The following is a 19498-nucleotide window of genomic DNA, read 5'->3' on the forward strand; positions in this document are numbered from 1 at the left end:
ATGATATGATATGATATGATATGATATGATATGATATGATATGATATGATATGATATGATATGATATAATATAATATAATATAATATAATATAATATAATATAATATAATATAATATAATATAATATAATATAATATAATATAATATAATAGTATGTAATATAATAGTATGTAATATAATAGTATGTAATAGTACAGTATAGTACATAATAGTATATAATATAATTGTATATAATATAATAGTAAATAATAGTATAGTATATATTAGTATAGTAGTATATATTAGTATAAAGTATAGTATATATTAGTAAATAATAGTATAGTGTAATATAGCGTAATGTAATGTAATATAATGTAATATAGTAGAATATAATGTTATAATATTATGTATAGTATGATATAATATAGTATGATAGTATGATATAATATCATACTATCATAGTACATACTAGTACTATCATACTAGTATGATATTTTATCATACTATCATACTATAGTATGATAGTATGATATAATAAAAAATAAAATAAAATAAAATAAAATAAAATAAAATAAAATAAAATAAAATAAAATAAAATAAAATAAAATAAAATAAAATAAAATAAAATAAAATAAAATAAAATAAAATAAAATAAAATAAAATAAAATAAAATATTAGCCTTCTGAGAACATGGAGTCAGATTCAGTCATCTCTCACTCATCCTGGGGACCCCCACAAACACAACCCCCAGGTGAGGCTGGGTGCTGCTCCATACCTTGTCCCTGGCCAGCTCCTCCTGGGCCAGCTCCACGAGGCGCCGCACCTTGGCGGCGATGCACAGGTACTTGAAGAAGCGCTGGTGAGCCGACCAGAACTGACCCCACAGTGACTTCCGAGACTCCAGCCCGATGCAGTCAGCTGCCTGCTGGAACACCATCAAGGCCTCTGCCCACTGCAGATAACAGCAAGGAGAATGAGTTGGTACAATTCCCACTGTCGTTCCTGCCGTGCAGGAGGCGATCAGAACAGGCTGAAGGTTGATAATCTGATTTAGAATCAGCCTGCATTGGGCTGAATGAACGCTGGGCATCCTCTGCATCAGCATGATGCAGCTCTGGTTTGCAAATGTGGAACTTCCAAATAGAAGCAAAAAAGTCTCAGTTCTTTCATTACATCAGCTGAGCACTGTGTACGTCTTTTCCTTCCTACGTTTGTGTCACTGACATATTTTATGAAAATCTTTTTGCTAGGATTTTTCTCCTGAGAAGCCTCAGAAAAGAAATGTAAACAATAACTATTTGATGGCTGTGGAATGTGGGCTGGAGATGGTTTACCAACAGGTGCATCTTTGAGTAGTTCCATGTAGATTGTTTTTACTTGATGACCAATCATGGTCCACCTGTGTTGGACTCTCTGGTCAGTCACAAGATTTTATAATAATTCTTTTCTAGCCTCCTGATGTCTCCTTTCTCTTTCTTTAGTATAGTTTTTGTATAGCATTTTTAATATAATATAATATGATAAAATAATAAATCAACCTTCTGAAACATAGAGTTAAGATTCTCATCTCTTCCCTCATCCTGAACACCCTCAAACACCACCACACGTTTGAGGTCATGGCCACATTTAGGGCCCTCACCCCCTACCACATACTGTGGCTGTGCCCAAAGCATGGTCAGACCCCAGCCTCCCACTCCAAGGGGCCCAGCTCACCAGCTTGGCTGCCTTGTCATAGACAGCCTTGTACTTCTCATCCAGAGGGATCTCCTCAATCCTGAAGGTCACCCCAGTGAAGCTGAGCTGCCGAGCAATGTACATCCCACTGACCTTCATGTCCATGGCCACGATCTCCATGGCGCCGACTCCCCTGGGAGAGGACAACAGTTGTGGGACCCACCTCTGAACCCCAGCTGTGGGTCCAGCTTTGGAACCCTGTGGATATCCTCAGTTCAGTCTCAGAGATAATTTCACCCAGGCCAAGCCTCGGGGACTTAGAGAAAAGAATTACAACAATTCTTATCTCTCTTTCTGTAACTGTTGTTTATAGATATGGTTCTCCAGAGTGTGCTACTCACAGTTCACCAAGTGTGAGAGGTTTTTACTTTGAGACCAATCAAGTCTCACCTTAGCAAGTCACATTATAAAAGACCTCCTACCTTTATCAAATGGCCTTCTGATTCACCTTCTGAACACTGGAGTCTTTCATTCCATCCCTGACTCAACAGCGTCAGAATCCCAGCTGTGGAATTCCAGTTTTGAATCCCAGCTATGAACCCCAGCTGTGGAACCCCAGTTTTGAATCCCAGCTGTGAATCTTAGTTCTGAACCCCAGCTCTGAACCTCAGCCGTGGGTCCAGCTTTGGAACTCCAGATGTGAACCCCAGCTGTGGATCTCAGCTCTGAACCCCAGCTCTGAGTCCCAGCTGTGCGACCCCAGTCATGAATCCCAGCTCTGAACCCCAGCTGTGGGACCCCAGCTGTGAACCCCAGCTCAGAGCCTGAGCTGTGGAACCTCAGGTTTGAATCCCAGCTTTGGAACCCCAGCTCTGAGCCCCAGCTGTGGAACCCCAGTTTTGAACCCCAGCCTTGGAACCCCAGCTCTGAGCCCCAGCTGTGGGACCTTCCCTCTGTTCTGGGGCAGCACAGGGCAAGTTCCTCTCCAGAACCAGCCCCACCCCAGCCCATGCTGCCCAGCCCATCCTCAGGCACTGCACCAGGTCCCACACAAGGCCCCTGGACAGGACTCACCTCTTCTCAATGGCGTGCAGGAACTCATCAAAGGCTCGGAATGGGGTTCCCTCCCCCCAGATCCCCAGGCGGCTCATGTAAATCATGTTTTTTGGCTCTGAGGCACCTGTTGGGACAGAAATTAATGTCAGCAAACCCACAGCACTTGGGAATAGCTGTGACTCAAGTGAAGAGACCTCTGAAGAAGTTGTGATTTGCCATTGTGCCTTTGGAGAACTTTCTGAACACTGCCCTCCCTACATTCTGTGGGTAAACATGACAAAGCAGCTGGAACAGCTGGCCAGGAACAAGTTAAACTGGAGAGAAATTAATCTGACCCAACAAAAAGTCACAAGCAACATCAGTGATGGGGCTTGGAGCAGATCTCAGCACGCTGAGCTCCTCTCTAGCCCTGCAGCACCACTGGCTTCTCCTTAGAGGATCTCACACACACTCACACCTCAGGGTGCCCCTTTAGGTCACAGGGCACCTCTGCCACTCTCACACCCACACTGTGGGCAGAGCAGCTCACCTGTGGCACTGGCATAGACAACCCTTGCTCGAGGCAGCTTGTTCTGCAGGTCCAGCACTGCTTTGCCCATTTTGGTAGAGCTGGCATTTTTGGCTTTGTGGCATTCATCAAACACAATCTGGAGGGGAGTGTCAGTTAAGGAAAAAGGATCTATTTTCATCCAGAGGATGGGAGCAGACAGAAAATAGAACCTAATCTCCTCCAGGCAACTGAACAACCTGTCCCAGTATCAAGAGGGCTGACTCATGGCCCACACATGGAATCTGCTGGGTTTGCCCAGCCCTGTGCTCTTCAGATCCAAAGTCATCCACCCCTCCCTCTCCCTTCACCTCCAAGGTGTGTCTTGCAGTACTGAGGGAGAGGAATGCTGAAAAGGTTAATCCCAGCTGCTTCTTCCCCTCCTCCTCTTAACTACATCCTGGAGGAGGAGGAGGAGGAGGAGGAGATGTGAGTGTGGGGGATTCCTGTCTCCTGAAGGCACTGGGCTGCTCCCCATGACTTCACATGGCCCCAGGCTCTTTGTTCCCTGCTGAAGCACAATTAAAAGCAGCAGTTCCTCTCTCTCTCTCCAATTTTTGTCTCTTGGTTTTTTTTTAAGGATACAACTCCCTCAAAGTTTTCCCTGCACCACTCCAAAATCTGTTTTAAGCGTGTCCTGTGCTGTCCCCCGGCCTGGCTTTCACCGATCAGCGCCGAGTAGGTGGCAAAGAGGACTCCTTCTGAGGTAGCTGTGTCACCATATTTAATCTGCAGGAAGAAGAGCAGGAGCACACACACACTGTGATTGTTGTCCCCAGCATGTCACACCCAGCCCTGCCCACATTCCATGCACTGCACATTCCCTGCTCTGAGAACAAATCCCAGCCTGAGCTCAGAACGGGCAAAAAGCTGTTGGTAGCTGATGTCTTCAGCATTTGTGTTTGGCACTGAAATATTGTGATGACAGGGACTGTAAATGCCTGGAGAAGTGCCCCAGCCAATGTGTCAGCACATCTGGAAGCCTGCAGTGAACCGTGGGGACTGTGCGAGGACAGAGATTTTCTGGCAAAAAAAGTGCTTCCTTTTTTAAAGCAACACTTTAGAGTCTTTCATTGCTTTGAACCTTCCTGTCTGTTTTAATTCCTTCTAGAAAGTAATTTTCTCTTTGACCAGGTGAGATTGTTGCCTGTATCACTGCCATGGGTCCCACATGTAATGAAGTACAAGGGGGAAAGGCTTGGTCCCAAGCTGAAGAAAGTTCTATTTGAAGTCTTTTGGGGCTGAACACAAAATCCCTTTCAATCATTTAGTGGAGCCCATTCAGAGGTGTCAAACACCTGTGGTTTCTATGGACTTTGTAAGAGCTGGTTGTTCAAAACCATTAAAACCAGAAGAGAGGATTGAAGTGAACTGGAAGACAGAGACTCGAGCACAGGCCACAGCAGACACCAGTCAAGGCACCCCTGCTCTCCCTACAGCTTTGAGAAGTGGTTCCATGAACCAGCACTGGGAAAGGCTGGCCCAGGAGAGCAGAGCACATCTCACAGAGCTGTCATCTCCACAGGATTTCTGAGGAATGGTAAAGAAGGTTCCAGTTCTGCTGTTGCACTTGCCTGCAGACGCTTCCCACTCCCTGCAGGGAACAGCTCTGTGCTCCCTGTGCAGCTCCACAATAAAAATAACTGGAGCCCTGAGTGGGAAGAGCTGGCTGGGAGGAAGGAACAGAGGCTCTGCTGCTGCCCGAGCCTTGTCCTGCTCCACGTGCTCAGCCAGAGCCTCCAACTGCTCCTGATTTCCAGAGCAGCAGTGCAGCTCCTCTCCTACCTTGTTCAGAGCATGCACAGGAATGTGGGAGGCCTCGATGTCCTTCAGGTCCCTCTCAGCATCATACTTGAGATCATTGGAGACACTGAACCTGTCAAGGAGATGTGGGGTGGTTATCTCCTCCTGGGGCTGCTTATCTCCCCCAGCACTTGGGGCTGGGTATGTCCCCAGGGAGTCTGGGCTGGGGAGTCAGGGCACAGGGTGATTAACAGCTCTGATTAAAGCAGGAGGGGCTGTACAGAGTTTTCACATCTGCCACTGCCCACACCCCCCAGTGTGAGATCTGACAGCCCATCTGCCCCTTGGCACAGGCTGTGATCTGCAGCAAAGCCCCTTCTTCCTGGCTCTGCACCAGAGGAAGCCCAGGAACAACCTCCACGACTCCAGAGAGAGCAGGGCCAGGCTTGACACCTCAGCCCAAGGAGCACAAAACCTGTTATTTCACAGTGAGTCATTCCCCATCCCTGCTGCAGGGGGAATATTCCCATTTCACAGGCAGCAGTCAGGCACTAAGAGGTGGAAACGACTTACCCAAGGCCACAGCATGACTCAACTCTAAAGCCAACATCAGCACTAAAGAATTCCTTACTTCCAGATCCAAACTAACTCCAAGGTCTTACGGGAAAAGAGGAAAAAAAAAAAAACCAACAACTTACCACAGAGCTTTTTTCCTCCCTTTAAGATAATTTTCAAAGATGATGCCTGCAACAGTCCTGCCCTTCCCAACTCCAGCACCGTCCCCGATCAGAAACCCAGCTCGCTGCCCATTGGGCAATAAAACTTCATGTTGCTGCAAAATCAAGAAGAAAACTGAAAATTAAACTTAACATTAAAGATTTGCCTTTGCTGAGAGCTCTGATGTGAGCACCACTTAACCCATCCCACAGATGCACGTGCACTGCTCAGCCAAACAACAGCAGGAAAGGTCAGGAGTCATGACCAAGCTCATAAGTGGCAGTTCATGGAAAAGGCCCCCCAAATATAAAACCCTCTGCAAGAAAAGTCCAGGGCTCTTGCCTCTTTGGGGAACAGACCACACAAGAAACCCCTGGCTTCAAATAATCCTTCAGAAGGTATTTAAAATGCCAAAGGAGTTTCATCACCCAAATTACAGTCATTTTAAAACACACATGAACACCTGGCCGTGCAAGAGGCATTTTCCTTCAGGTGTGAGACACCTGAGGTGCAGGAGGTACCTGGCAGGCGTAGATGATGGCTTCCAGCTGTAGTGCAGACAGAGAGCCTTTGTCAGCCACGGAGCTGGGCAGGGAAAGTTTGTAGGTAATGTCAGGTGGGGGGACACTGGACAGGGTGCTTGTCTCAACCACCAGGTCAGGATGGTGCTTCCCAATCTTGGCTGAATGACAACAGAACACAGGTCAGTCCAGGTCTTTACTCCCAGAGCTCATCACCCAGCCAGAGCCCCAGGGCACTGTAGAGTTCTCCCTAGAAAACCACAAGCCTGGGAGATGCCACAGCAAACACACAATTAAATTAGGTTGGTGCACAATGGAGTGAACAGAACTTCCCAAGGCAACACTCACACTTCGAAGGGATATATTCTGCATACGTCTCTGTCTGCCCCAACTCTTCTGTTTCTTCCTCCTCACCTTCATCTTCCTCCTCTGCAGGAGCCTGAGACTGAAGAAAACAGCATTGACCCAATGTTAATGCTCTTGCTGAGCTACAGACATGAGCTGTGCTGTGCCCAGCCTCAAACTGCCACTGAAACCATTCCCCAAAGCAACACCCTGCTAAAAATCACAATCCATCTCGTTCCCAGACTAAGCACAGCCATCAGTGGGAGCTCCCCTCAGGGGCTGTAAAAGCTGCCCCATGCCTGGTTCTCACCAAACCGAGGAAAAGGTGTTTGCATCACTTTTAGCATGGGCTGTGGGGTCATGTGAACCCTGCCCAACCTGCCCTGAGCGGGCACCTGGCCCAGCTTTACACCCAGCACTGTGCCCACAGCAGAGAGCAAAGTCCTCAGAGCCCAAAGTGTCCCTTAACACAGCAAGGTTCCCCTCTGGAAAATAGAACACGCTTCTGGGAAAGGGCAGGGACTTGTGCCTGTCTGAGCTTCCTGTCTCACTCTCTCTAAAGGGAAAAAGGTCAGAACTGCTCCCCCCAGCACTGGGATGTCACCAGGAGCAGCCCACTGAGGCCAGCATGGCTCTCACCTGGTAGCTGATGAGGAGTGGGGTGTTGGGGACAGCAGGAACGTGGTCACTGGAGCTGTTCAGGCCAGGGAACGGTGTGCTGGATGAGAACAGCTGCAACACAGAGCGTGCAGGTGAGCAAGGGCAAACATGGACATGCACCAACAAAGATCCTTGGGCATTGTGATCCCTGGACCATGCAGCTTGCCAGGAGAGAACTCCCAGGACGCTCCACAAGGAGAGACAGCTCCTAAGATACTCTGGGCTGAGGAGATACTCTGTCTGCTCCCACACAAACAAATTCACCCTGGAATTTCCCGACAGAGAGCAAGGTCAGGCCAGCAGCTCATGGCATCCAAAGCAATCAGCAACTCCAGGAGCAGCTCTACTCCAAGTTTACAGCCTGTGCAGAGCGCCAGGCTCAGTGACAGACCCAGGCTCCACCAGCAGCAGAGAAACATGGGAAGTTCTTAGGCATAAACATTCCTATTTTTAAATAAAATTTAAGAAAAATAAAAAGAAGAAGAAAGAAAAAAACCCACCCTCCATTCCTGGAAGCCTGAGTCAGAATTACCAGAAGGAAGCTGGACAGAACAAGTGTTTTCAGTGCCAGCAAATCTGGAGAGCAGGTGAAACATCCCCACCTACAAATCCAAGCTCAGTTTGGTCTCAGACAGGAGAAGCTGCTGGAAGGGCAGGATGTGTTCTCAAAGCTCCAGCAGCAGGAAGCAAATGCAAGGCTGAGTTTGCATCACAAAAATCCCCCAAGTACAAACCTTTGCTATCCTGACCCAGCTTTGGCACTCAGCATTCCAGCTCAGGAATTGCAGAGGAAGCAACAGGAACCTTGGCTGTTGGGGGCATTTGAAAACCACCCAGACAGGTGAGAATGTGCTGTGAGGGCCAAAGCAGGTGAGAACAGGAGCTGCAGTGGGAGATGGATCATCCACCTGTACAATTCCTGCCTTTCCCTACCCTCCCTCACCTCCTGGTTTGATTTTCTCCTCCCTCTGTGCTAAGGACATCCAGAGAAGAGAAACACAGATCCATGAGAGCACAGGGCTGGAAGTAGGAGAAAGACCAAAAATTGCACAATCACAGCCTCACTCTTACTCCACTTTTTTCTCCTCTGCATAATTCTCCATTTTGTCCCACCTTGCAGTGACTTCCCTGGGAAGGGAATCAGTCCCACGTGGCTGCCAAGCCAACCTCTCTCTGTGTAAATCCCTTCCCTGGGTTCTGAGCTGGGAGAAGGCTGCTCACATCTTGAACATACTGTGAATGAGCAATAAAAAACTGCATCAGCAGCTCTCAAATTCCAGTCACAGGCTTCCAAGGCTGAGCTGTGCTTCCCAGCCTTAAAAACACTGGGAATGTGTGAGATGGATGACAGAAAACACAATGTATGACAGGGACTATTTTTAAAAGGTTATTTCACAACTCCATTACAATCAAAGCTGTTTTGTCTGCTGCTCCTGCAAATATTTCACAGGGTAGCAGCTCTTCCCTCTCTGCCCATTCCTGAGTGATAAACAGAGCCAACAGATTGGATACAGCTCCTTTCCTTAGGATAACAGCTCTCCCCACTGGCACACAGAGGCACTTCTGTGTGCAGTCCTTTCCACTTTGATCCCAAACCACCTCAATCCAGGGATTCTCAGCCAGCTAGGAATGTTTAATTTTTAAAGAGGACAAAGCACAAGGCTGTTCCTGTACCTGGGATCCACAGAGGGGTCTCCCCCCAAGATGCATCCAGCTTGGCTCCTGGCATGTCCCATGTATCAGAACTGTGAGAGACTGATGTTCCTGCTCTGTCTGGGTCTCTGAGACAAAAGTTCTAGAAAAACTACACCCCTGATAACCCAGCAGAGGACTGTGGGTCAGAACTGGCTGCACAGTCCCAGATGAGTGATGGATCAGGATGTCATGTGATTCATGTTCCATCACTGTAGCTTAGTCACTGCTCTGGCTGCTCAAAAGCCAAAATTCTGCAATTTTATGGAAAACTAGGATGGTGTGGTGATGTGGGGAGAGACAAGATTATCAAAGCTGCTGATATCCCACACCAATGTGCAGAGGCCAGTGATGAATCAAACTGGCAGTACTTTTACCCAGTGCCCCAGTACCTGGTGCCACTTCCATGTAAAAATGAAACCAAAATCTCCTGTCCATGAGGCACCTCACTGACACCACCTCAGGAAATGCTATCAGTTAAAAAACAGCCCAAAAAAAGCAGCAACCCTGCCCCAACTGCCTCAGCAAACACAGATAAGACAACATTCAAAATTAGCTGGAGATTCCTTTCCAAAGGAAGTCGTTTATAAATGGAATTCCAAGGAGTTAATTGGCCTTATCTGAGCCCAAGAGCTCAGCAGGACACAAGGGTAGAGGGCAGGGCATGAGGAACAGCATGGGACAGGGACAAGGAAGAGCACAGGGACAAGTACTCTGCTGCAGATCCTGCTGTGCTCACACAAGCCAGTCTCACACTTACACAACGTTTATTTCTCCCTTGTTTTCTTCATGCTGGATTTAGAACAGCATTTCCCACTCAGTTTTTGCTGTCCACTCCACAGACACAGAACTCCAGGATTTTCTAGGCATTAAATGTCTCAACCAGAGTTCACATGATTGGAAAGAGCCCAGCACAGAACCATTTCTGCAGGGATTTAGGCTTTTACATAAAAACCCAACAATAATATGAGAACAGGAGCAATGTGGCACATGGTTCCTCTGTCCTGGGGGATGCATCTACTCTCCAGCATTTTTAACCATCCAATTTGCAAGCCTGGGATGTCTGCAGCCACTTCTTGCATTCCAATAGCTCAGCTCTCTTCCTGCTGCCTCAAACTGCAAGTTCCAACTGGTCTGAGGCTTGCAGACCGCTCAGGGAAGCACAGTCAGAGAAAGTGAGCACAGTAGAGCCTCAAAATGTAGCAGTGATTACCCCAGCTGCCTCCTGGGGTAGCCACTTTGGGTGTTTTTCACCTCATTCTTCCTAAGAGAGTGACCTACAGTGGAAATGTGAGGCACAGATGGACAGGAACTGCAAGAGCTGAGACCCAGATCCAGTGGATGTGGATGATGTGGCTCCAACAAGCTCCAGAGCCAGCTGGTGCCTGTGGTGCCCATGTCAGTCCCCCAGCTGAGGCAGAGCAGAGAGCAGAAAGTTGGTGAAAATGCCCCAAAAATGCCCACAATCAGGTGATGCTGAAGGACTGCAAGGAGCTCCTGCACCCCAGAAAACTCTGGGATGTAAAAGCTTGCAGGGACTTGCACTCACAAAGTAAACACAAGTGGTGAGCCTTAAGTTGAGACAGTTATTTAGTCATTGTTGCTGAACTATTTGCCTTGGTGAACAAACAAAAGGTGCTGCTGTGGGGGGAAGTTAATGAGCCATGTCAGGGTGGGTTTCCTGGAATCCATCCCTTCAGCACTCCCAAGAACTTGCTGGATGTTTTAGGGATAGATCCTCCACAGGATGCACCTACCTGCCACAGCTGCCAGGAGAAAGAGCTGCTGCCTTGCACTGCACTCTGCAAGAGCCCATGAATCCCTCTGAGAGGGGATTCCCTCCTGCTTCCAGGAGACTTTACACCCTTCCCTCCACCAGTGAAATGACATCACACCTCAAACTTCACCTGAAGGAACTGTGTTCTGGTTTTTTAATTCCTTGACAAAACCCCCATGGGATGAAGGCTGAGGTACCTCCTGTCTGTTGGGAGGGTGGGAAAGGAGCGGCCCTGTCCTGGATTGCCAAGCAAATTGTATTCCATTTGCCATCTGCATGGCTGTTGTCTTCTGTGGGCAGTTTTCCTTATCTCTTCCACAACCACTCCTCCCTCTGGGGAGACATCTGCTGATAAAAGGCTGTTGAATGTCCCTGCATGGCTGATAAGAGTTGCAGCATCCCATTGGAGATGTGAGCCCAGAGGGAGGAGCCAAGCATTCCTACCCGGGTATAATCTGGAGATTGCAAACATTCCTGCCTGGATACAATCTGACATTTCAAGCATTCCTACCCGGGTATAATCTGGAGATTCTGGAACACCAGCATGGCCTCTGCACTGGATTCCCAGAGGAGCAGCAGCTGCCTCTGCCCCTGGATCTTCAAAGGATTCTGCCCCCTTCTCCAGGATCCCTGCTCCAGCAGAACCACCCCTGGCACTGCAGGAGGGCTGAGCCACAATTCCAATGGCCCTGCTGCAGCACCCTGACCCACAGGGTGCCAGGTTTTGTTCCGGCTCTGGCAGTGTTGGTTTGGTTCACTGCATTGTTTATTTTATCCTTTTATTTTCTTCCCTAATAAAGAACTGTTATTCCTGCCCCCATATTTTTTGCCTGAGAGCCCCTTAATTTAAAATGTATAGCAATACAGAGGGAGGGGGTTTACATTTTATATTTCAGGGCAGGGTCCTGCCTTCCTTAGCAGAAACCTGTCTTTCCAAACTGTGAAAAATGCATATTTTATGATTGGCATTTTGCAAATATTAAAATGAATATTATATGCGTTACGTTGATGTTGGAAAGTGATGCTGTATTAATTTTCTTAAGTAGTGTGTTAAATATAGTTTTAGGCTATAACATAAGGTTAAAATAGAAACTATGCTATGTAGGATACTTTTTTCCTAAAGAAGGACTCTCACCGAGATAGAAGCCACAGGACACCTCAATTCTTCAGAGAAAGGGAATTTATTCCCCCATTATCAGAAGAAATTAACTTCTTCCCACCTCACTTGGGCAGGATGATGTTGTCAGGATTCAGAGGAAGAAGCTGAAACTGCCCAGACAGAATCCTGTGTTTGAATGGAATTTATGCATCATGGATGAAATGTATGAATATGCAATAGGCTGTTGTTTTTAAGAGTTAATCCTCTGTTAACTGTGTCCTTTTTCGGGCTTATGCTGCCCAGAAAAAGGTACCCAGACATCCATAACTCTTTGTTTCTATTGTCTCATATTGTCCTAATCCAAACTGTCCAAATTATTATCACTCTAATTACATTACTATTTTTACAACCATTTCACTACTATGAAACTTTAAAAATTTTAAAAAACAAGTGATTGGCGTTTTTCACAAAACCAAGACAAGCCCCTACCTCGATCTGGTTCTGCTGAGGTGTGTTCACATCCCACAGTGTTGGCACGTGGCTCAGGCTGTCGGCGGGCAGGAAGTCCTTGGCATCCACGATTTCCGAGAGGGAATCCGCGGGGGACGAGAAGAGGGAGTTGTTGTTGGAGAGCTCATCGAGGTATGAAGAATCCTGGAACAGAGGTACAGGCATGGTTGGAGGAGGCAGGGTGAGACCAAAGATCCTTCCTCACTCAGCCAGCAAGGTCTAATTTATTTCTGCTCAATGAGCGTCTCCGTTGCTTGGCGCTCCACAGATCCCAGGAATTAACCTGGAACTGAGGACACGCTCTGTGGGTGCTGTTTGAAAATCTGTTTCTTGAAAAAGCATGAAAAACCCGAGCCAGGAGTGTGGGTACATGGTCAAGGCTGACTTGGGCTGTGCACATCCCTTCACCACGGACTGGGAGAGAGAGGAGCATCCAACGAGGCATCGCTCAACTCCACTTTGTGCTTGATTAAAAAAGGCTGCTGAGGGGTGCAAAAGCTTCACCTTGACCCCAAAGAACTCAAGGATTTCATTCATGTGCAGGGGCCCCCAGAGACCCAGGTACACTCAGTCACAGTGTGGCTGTTCCACTGCAATTTCCCATGCAGCACTACCTGGAGCCAGTGGGAAACATCCCTCTGCTCCCGGCAGGTTCTACACACACGAGGCTGTCAGGAGCAGGGGAAGGAGTGCTGGTGTCACCTGGATTTGAATCTAGGTAAATCCAGGCAGATCTACCAGTCCTGTTCCCAAGGGCCAGCCCCAGCCTGGACAAGGAACATGCTTCAGCAACAGGGTCCAGGCTCTGCCCTTGCTCTTTTTCTGGGGACTGGGTTGGATGGTTTGCAACTGTTTTGGTTTGACTCACACAGACTGTGGCTCAGAAAGAGCCATCAATCCCCTCCCTAATATCAAGCCCACATCTGGTTTCCCTATTTCAGGTGGCAAGAGCCAAGAGCCAATAAGCACTTCTTGCTCTGCATTCCTCACTGTGGCACAGACCCTGCCCCTTCCCCAGCTCCATCCCATCACCTCAGCCCTCCTCCCACACCAAACAGCATCTTCAAATTTTGTCAAAGCAGAAAAACTTTGCTGTTAATTAAGAGCAATATACTTCCAGCACCAAACTCCAGCACTCAGGCCTGGCAGGAGATGACCCTCTGTCTGTGAGGGAAGGACAAACGGACCAAGATGTCTGTCTTGGTGGCCCTAGAGATGCTGCCAGCACGGGTGGTTCCTCACAGCCCAGCCAGAGCACCAGGGTAACCCAACAGGCTGCTGCCAGCAGAGCCAGGGGCTGCTACAGGAGGAATCACTGCTCACTTCCAGTAAAGGGCTAATTTCCCACTAGAGCCAGAAAGGCAGCCAAAGACTCTTAAAAGTCACTTAGCCCTGCCTGACAAACCCACGAGCAGCTGAGCCTGGCTCTGCTGCTCCCAAGGGCTTTAGGCCAAGAGCTGGGTCAGACCCCCCCCAGCTGCTATCAAAAGTTATGGGCTTGTAGTGTTTAACCACTGGGACACATTCCTTTCCCCTTCTTCCCAGGGATGTCTCATTTGCCAATGTGTGCCCTGAAGCCATCAATGCAGGTGCTGGAAGCACTCCAACCATGGCAGGTGTGATGTGGGGAGTTTGGATTCCTCAAATACCAACTGGTGGACATAAAGACTCAGGGAGTGAGGGCAGCAGCTCCTGCTGCTGCTATTTCTGTGGCTATTTTAGGATTACCCAGAAATCAAGGCATCCAGAGACTGAACAGGCACCCAGATTTATCACCTTGGAATTAAGGGATCCCTGGACTCCCTTTCACACTCCAGAAAGCAGAAGAACACTCGGAGGGGTCTGGCCATGGCCAGAGCGAGTGGACTGTGCAGGATCCAGATGGTCCCACCTCCCACCCAGCCCCACTGCTGAGACACTTCCAAGCAGGGTTTGTTCACTTGCAAAGGGCACTGACAGAGGCTGGGGAAGGAGGAAACATCTGCACACCCATGTCATGGCAGGGGAGGCTGTGGGGCAGCACAGAGTGGCCATCGGGCTCCCAACAATAGGCAAGGGCTGGGCTGGAATAGCAACAGGATATGGGAAAGCCTCATGACCCAACCCAAGACATTCCAACAACATCACCCAGACCCTTCCATCCCCAGGGAAGACTCCAGCCCCACCACTGGGCTGAACTGGGGAGAGGAAACCAGCCTCCAAGGCAGAGGAGGACAATGCTCCTCCTGGAAGTGATGCAGTGATCCCATCCTCTGCCAGCATTACGAGGCATTAGTCACAAACTTCCAGAATCTCTCATTTGTCTTAACTAATTGCATTATCTAAAGAGCACTAAAATTAATCACCTGCCAGCTTCCCCACCCCAAGAACCTCCACCACCACTACCTCTGTAAATTTACCAAACCCAGGGTAATTGTTTAACACGACCAGTGCAAACCATGCCTGGTTTATCTGCTGCAAATGGAAGCAGCTGCCTTGGTGACCTCAGGGAAAAGGAAGGATCATCACCTCAATCAAAAGCCCATGGTCAGGGCTAGTTCAGGCACTGGGGTTTGAAACATGTAATTTTGTCCCTGTTTCAGATGGATTAATCAGAATTTTAAGTTTTTCTCATTAAAAACATGAGGTTCTACAGTAACAGCACTTCTGTTTCAGTGGAAGTCAAATTTCTGCACCAGATGGAAGTTGTTCTGACAGGCAGGATCTTTATTTCAGATACTTTACTGCAACTGTTTTTTACATAAACCTTATTCCTGGAATTCAGCATCTCTGTGGCATCCTCTGGGCTGGTCCCAGCAGGTCCAGGCCTCTCCTGGGCCAAAGACTCAGAGCTGGAGGCAGAGCTGCAGGTGGATCTCAGAGCAGAGGACAACCTGATGCTACTGTGGCACACAGTACTCCTGTCATTATCCCAAAAGTGAGATTATGACACATTATCTTCCTAGAAAAGATGAGGAAAAAATCAAGGTACCCCAGCCCAGATATTTGATCTTTCTCCAAGCCCCTGGGAAACAGCTCAGCTCCCTCAGTCAAAACAAAGTGTTAAAAATAATGAAAGAACAGGTGAAGTCTAAATAAAGACAGAACAAGCATCCTAAAAATATGTTTTTTCCATCAGGCCATCAATAGAAATGGTTTATTTTCTCACAATCCAGACACTGAGGAAAGAGTGTCTGCAGAGCAGCTCTGGATGACTGCGCTGCAGAGCACACAAGTGAAGAGGGGGTTTTATTAAAAACCCCAAACTCTATCTATACACCCAAATACACATCCACAATTACAGCCACACTGCCAGCCAAGAGAGATTTGGCACCCCAAAAATCACAGATTAAGTAAATTATTATTCAGGAGTGTCCGAATCAGCAGCTGCAGATGATCACTATAAAATCTTTCAGCTGCCAAACCCCAAAGTCTGTCTAAATTTGGGACAATAAACTTGGGACAATAAATTTGGGACAATTTGTGGAGGGTTTAGCTCTGGCTGGATGGTGCTCCCCTTGCTTCCTGCACCCCACATTAACTTTGCAAATAAAACCCCTCAAAGCCATCACACGGACACGAACGCACAGATCAATCCTCAGGGAGCTCCTTCCCTCCAAATTCTATAATTCTACACTCAGCCAGCGAGTTCTGACCGACTGAATAGCACCCAGGAATGAAGGTTCCAGCAAAACAGAAATCACATCTTTGGGACAAAAAAAAAAAAAAAAAAAAAAAAAAAAAAAGAAAAAAAATTCCATTCCCGGTACCCAACATGGAGAGGTGTCACTCCCAAAACTCTGCAGCCACTGGTGACTAAACACACAAGGAATTCTATGGAGGAGGAGGAAAGACCCAGGAAAAAAAAATGAGGCTTTACCTTGTAGAGAGATGGGAACTTCAGCCAGAACTGCATTTGGGACATTTTAGAGCAGCATTCGGGGGGCTGTCGGCGCGGGAGGCAGCGGCAGGGGGAGGGTGCTCAGTGGAAAGTGCAGAAAGGTCCATTCACAGCCAGGGCTCATCGGGGGCTTTAAAAGCCAACATGAAGCAGCCAGAGCAGGGAAAATGGAGACTCGGGGCCCGGCAGAGCCGTCCTGAGCCCGGAGATTTGCATAGACTGTTTAGTCAGGACGACAAGAGGGCTCTTACTTCCTCTAAGTCCAGGGCTGACTTTCAGGAAATGATGCCTGCTTGGTAAGTCAGTGAAATTACTGGCAGTGCGAGGAGAATTACTGTACGTGGTGTAATCCAACCACAGAGCACAGTAAACAGCGCTGGGCTCTGCACAGCCAGAGGCTTCCAGGCTCCCTCTGCTCCTCTCCCCGGCCACCCAAAGGCAGATTTTGTCCCCCTGGCAGCCCCTGCTTTGAGCTGGGGGTCTTCCCCTCCTGCCCCTACCCCTTCACCCTCGATTTTAGGGCTCAGGTGAAGTGGTTGATGTGACAAAACTCACAAGTATTCCCACACTGGTGTCCCCCTAAAAGCCACGTGCTCTCTTTGTGCCGGATTTTGTCCCCCTGGCAGCCCCTGCTCTGGGCTGGGGGGGTCTTGCCCTCCTGCCCCTACCCCTTCACCCCCGATTTTAGAGCTCAGGTGAAGTGGTTGATGTGAAAAGCTCATGAGTATTCCCACATTGGGGTTCCCCCTAAAAGCCACGTGCTCTCTTTGTGCCAGATTTTGTCCCCCTGGCAGCCCCTGCTCTGGGCTGGGGGGTCTTGCCCTCCTGCCCCTACCCCTTCACCCCCGATTTTAGGGCTCAGGTGAAGTGGTTGATGTGAAAAGCTCATGAGTATTCCCACATTGGGGTTCCCCCTAAAAGCCACGTGCTCTCTTTGTGCCAGATTTTGTCCCCCTGGCAGTCCCTGCTCTGGGCTGGGGGTCCTGCCCTCCTGCCCCTAACCCCCCTCCCGATTTCAGTGCTCAGCTTTGAAGTGACAAACTCATAAGGAGCATTCCCACGTTGGTGTCCTCCCCAGAGCCATGTGCTCTCTTTGTCTTTGGTGTCTGCCCCACCCCAAATGGTGGCTTTAGAAATCCAAAGGAGTGGCCCATTCTCTTCCCTTTCCTCCCTGGGTCACTGTTATTTCCCAGAGACTGTTGCCTCCTCTTTCCAAGGTTGTCCCTTTTAACTTTTACAGTTTTGGTAAGAGAAATCAATTTCTGGTGGGGAAGAGAAAAAGGCACAAAAAGGGATATCTGCAAGGGATGTAAACTTAATGAAGGTCTCCTCCAACACCACTGGAGATTAAAAGAATCAGCCAGGGAATCACCCTCTGGAAAATCCCTGGGAACTGTCATGTTTGCTTTGGGTGCAAGAGGCTCCTGTTTGCTCTTTCCTGGCAGGGCTGGTGGCAGCCCTGGAGCCGGGCTCTGCCCGTGGGGTCAGTTCCAGTTTGCCCAGCAAACCCAGCAGTGCACGTGCTGGGAATGGGGATGGAGAGGAGCCCTGACTGCCCTGATCTCTCCATCCCTGCTCCCAGAACTTCCAGGCACCCATAGCACGGTTTCAAGGGAGCACAGCTCATTTCTGTTCCACGTTTGAGCCAGCATTCAGTGCCTGCTGCTGTGGCTGTCGCTGCTGAGACAACTCCTCTATGGCCTTGTGCTGGGAACAGCTGGAAAATCCCATTTTATCAGGTGCTTCTCAAAAAAACAGAGCTTTGGAGTGAAAGAAGGCACAAAGTGCCAGAGAGGCGAGCAGACGAAGCCCTCCAGGGAGAGAGCTGAGCAAGGGAATTCTGCTTTATGCCATCAGATGAGGGAGGATGGGCCCCTCCAAGGAAAACTCGCCAGGTATTAAGGCTGAAAAACCATCCAGAGGGCAAAAATCTGCAGCAGAACTCATTCCCAAGGGCAGAACCCTCTGCAGTACCGTGGTTCCACAGGGACTGAGACATCCACAGTGAGGATGCACATTCCACCCTCAGCACACCCAGCCCAGGAGGTTTTTTCAATAAGCAAATGGCAAAAAAATCACCTTTTCCTTGGCACAAATGCAGCTGTGGCAGGGTCTGCAGTCAGGGCTGGGGCTCCCAGGAGGAGCTGGAGCATGTTCTGGGCTCTCCCTGATCCCAGGACCCATCTCACCTCCCAGTGGAGGCTGCAAGCAGCACTTCCCTGAGAGCCAGCAGAGCATCCTGCAGGGACTACAGTGACAACAGAATTTGGTTTCTGTGGGCAGCAGAAAGGCTGAGGGTTTTCAAGGCTGCTTTTCTCTGAATTTGCTGTATTTAAGGGCAGGCTCTGCTGGGGCAGGTGCTTTAATGACATGTGTGGAGTGAAGAGGCCAAATTAATTTCTGGAATGTCTTAATTAGCAACTTGCTGTGTGACCTTGACTGAACCACTATCGAGGGCTGGCAATCTGTGCAACCTTTGGAAGAGCAGGTGGATTATTTCCTCTTCCTTTGCTGTCAGGGGGGGGGCAAAATGCAGACATGAGAGACCTGTGCTGCTGGAGGAAGTGGGAACACAGCACAGACACCCAGGGCTGCTGCATTGATTTTGTAAGACCACAGCAGTTTAATCACCAAGGGGAAGATAAACCACTGTGGAACCACCACCTGGAATATTCCCAACCTGCCTCCCCACAATTCACCCAAGAACACGTGTGCTGACAGACAGGGACAAGGAAAGCAGGATTATTCCAGCTCTCACATCTGACTTATCCCCTTCCAGCCAAGCCCAGGCAATTGCTGTGCTGGGGGAACTTTCTGCACCCCCTGACTCAGACCAACTCTGCTTTGAATTAAACATCTATTTTCAACCATGTCCCCACGGTCTGCTATTGGATTCTATTACCAGCACTTTTAAGAGCACTGAGCACTTCAGACCAGCTTTTCCCACTTCTGTTGGCTTTGGCAAGGCAGGAGGCAGGGAATTGTGCTTGCCAAGACCCTCAGAAGGCAGACCTCCATCCCTCCTGCCAGGACTGGACATGGCTGCTTGGATGCAGCAACACAGATGAAAATTATCAATACTAGAATGAGGGGGGAGATCTGAGCCCTCCAGGCTCTTTTACCCCTTTTCCCAGGGCCACAGGCATCTGAGGGGGCTCCTGCAATCCACTGGCAACAAAGAATACCTCAAAAGCCAAATTATACCTCCCTTCCCCCAGTGAACCAGCTCAGGGTGGTTAAGTTAAACCCTCCTGGATTCAATGTTTTATTATGGCAATTAACAGCTCTCACCATCGGT

General features: G+C 48.7%; 1 protein-coding gene across 4 annotated transcripts in view; it reads right to left on the minus strand.

The window, feature by feature from the left end:
* Window positions 1-19498, minus strand: part of SBNO2 (strawberry notch homolog 2) — a 51090-nt gene that overhangs the window by 14371 nt on the left and 17221 nt on the right. For 3 of the 4 annotated variants that reach the window (XM_084221311.1, XM_084221310.1, XM_084221309.1), the window contains exons 5-15: window positions 12300-12464; window positions 7222-7314; window positions 6586-6682; window positions 6238-6398; window positions 5698-5831; window positions 5042-5132; window positions 3842-3985; window positions 3239-3356; window positions 2728-2833; window positions 1693-1846; window positions 755-931 (exon numbers count right to left, since the gene is read on the minus strand). In XM_084221311.1, coding sequence (XP_084077437.1) covers window positions 755-931; window positions 1693-1846; window positions 2728-2833; window positions 3239-3356; window positions 3842-3985; window positions 5042-5132; window positions 5698-5831; window positions 6238-6398; window positions 6586-6682; window positions 7222-7314; window positions 12300-12464 — 1440 coding nt within the window. Of the gene's footprint in view, window positions 1-754; window positions 932-1692; window positions 1847-2727; window positions 2834-3238; window positions 3357-3841; window positions 3986-5041; window positions 5133-5697; window positions 5832-6237; window positions 6399-6585; window positions 6683-7221; window positions 7315-12299; window positions 12465-16179; window positions 16391-19498 lie in introns of those variants that run through there. The other variant, XM_084221312.1, reaches the window with a different exon arrangement.

This window comes from Fringilla coelebs (assembly GCF_963513975.1).
Source record: "Fringilla coelebs genome assembly, chromosome: 24".
Lineage (NCBI taxonomy): Eukaryota > Metazoa > Chordata > Aves > Passeriformes > Fringillidae > Fringilla > Fringilla coelebs.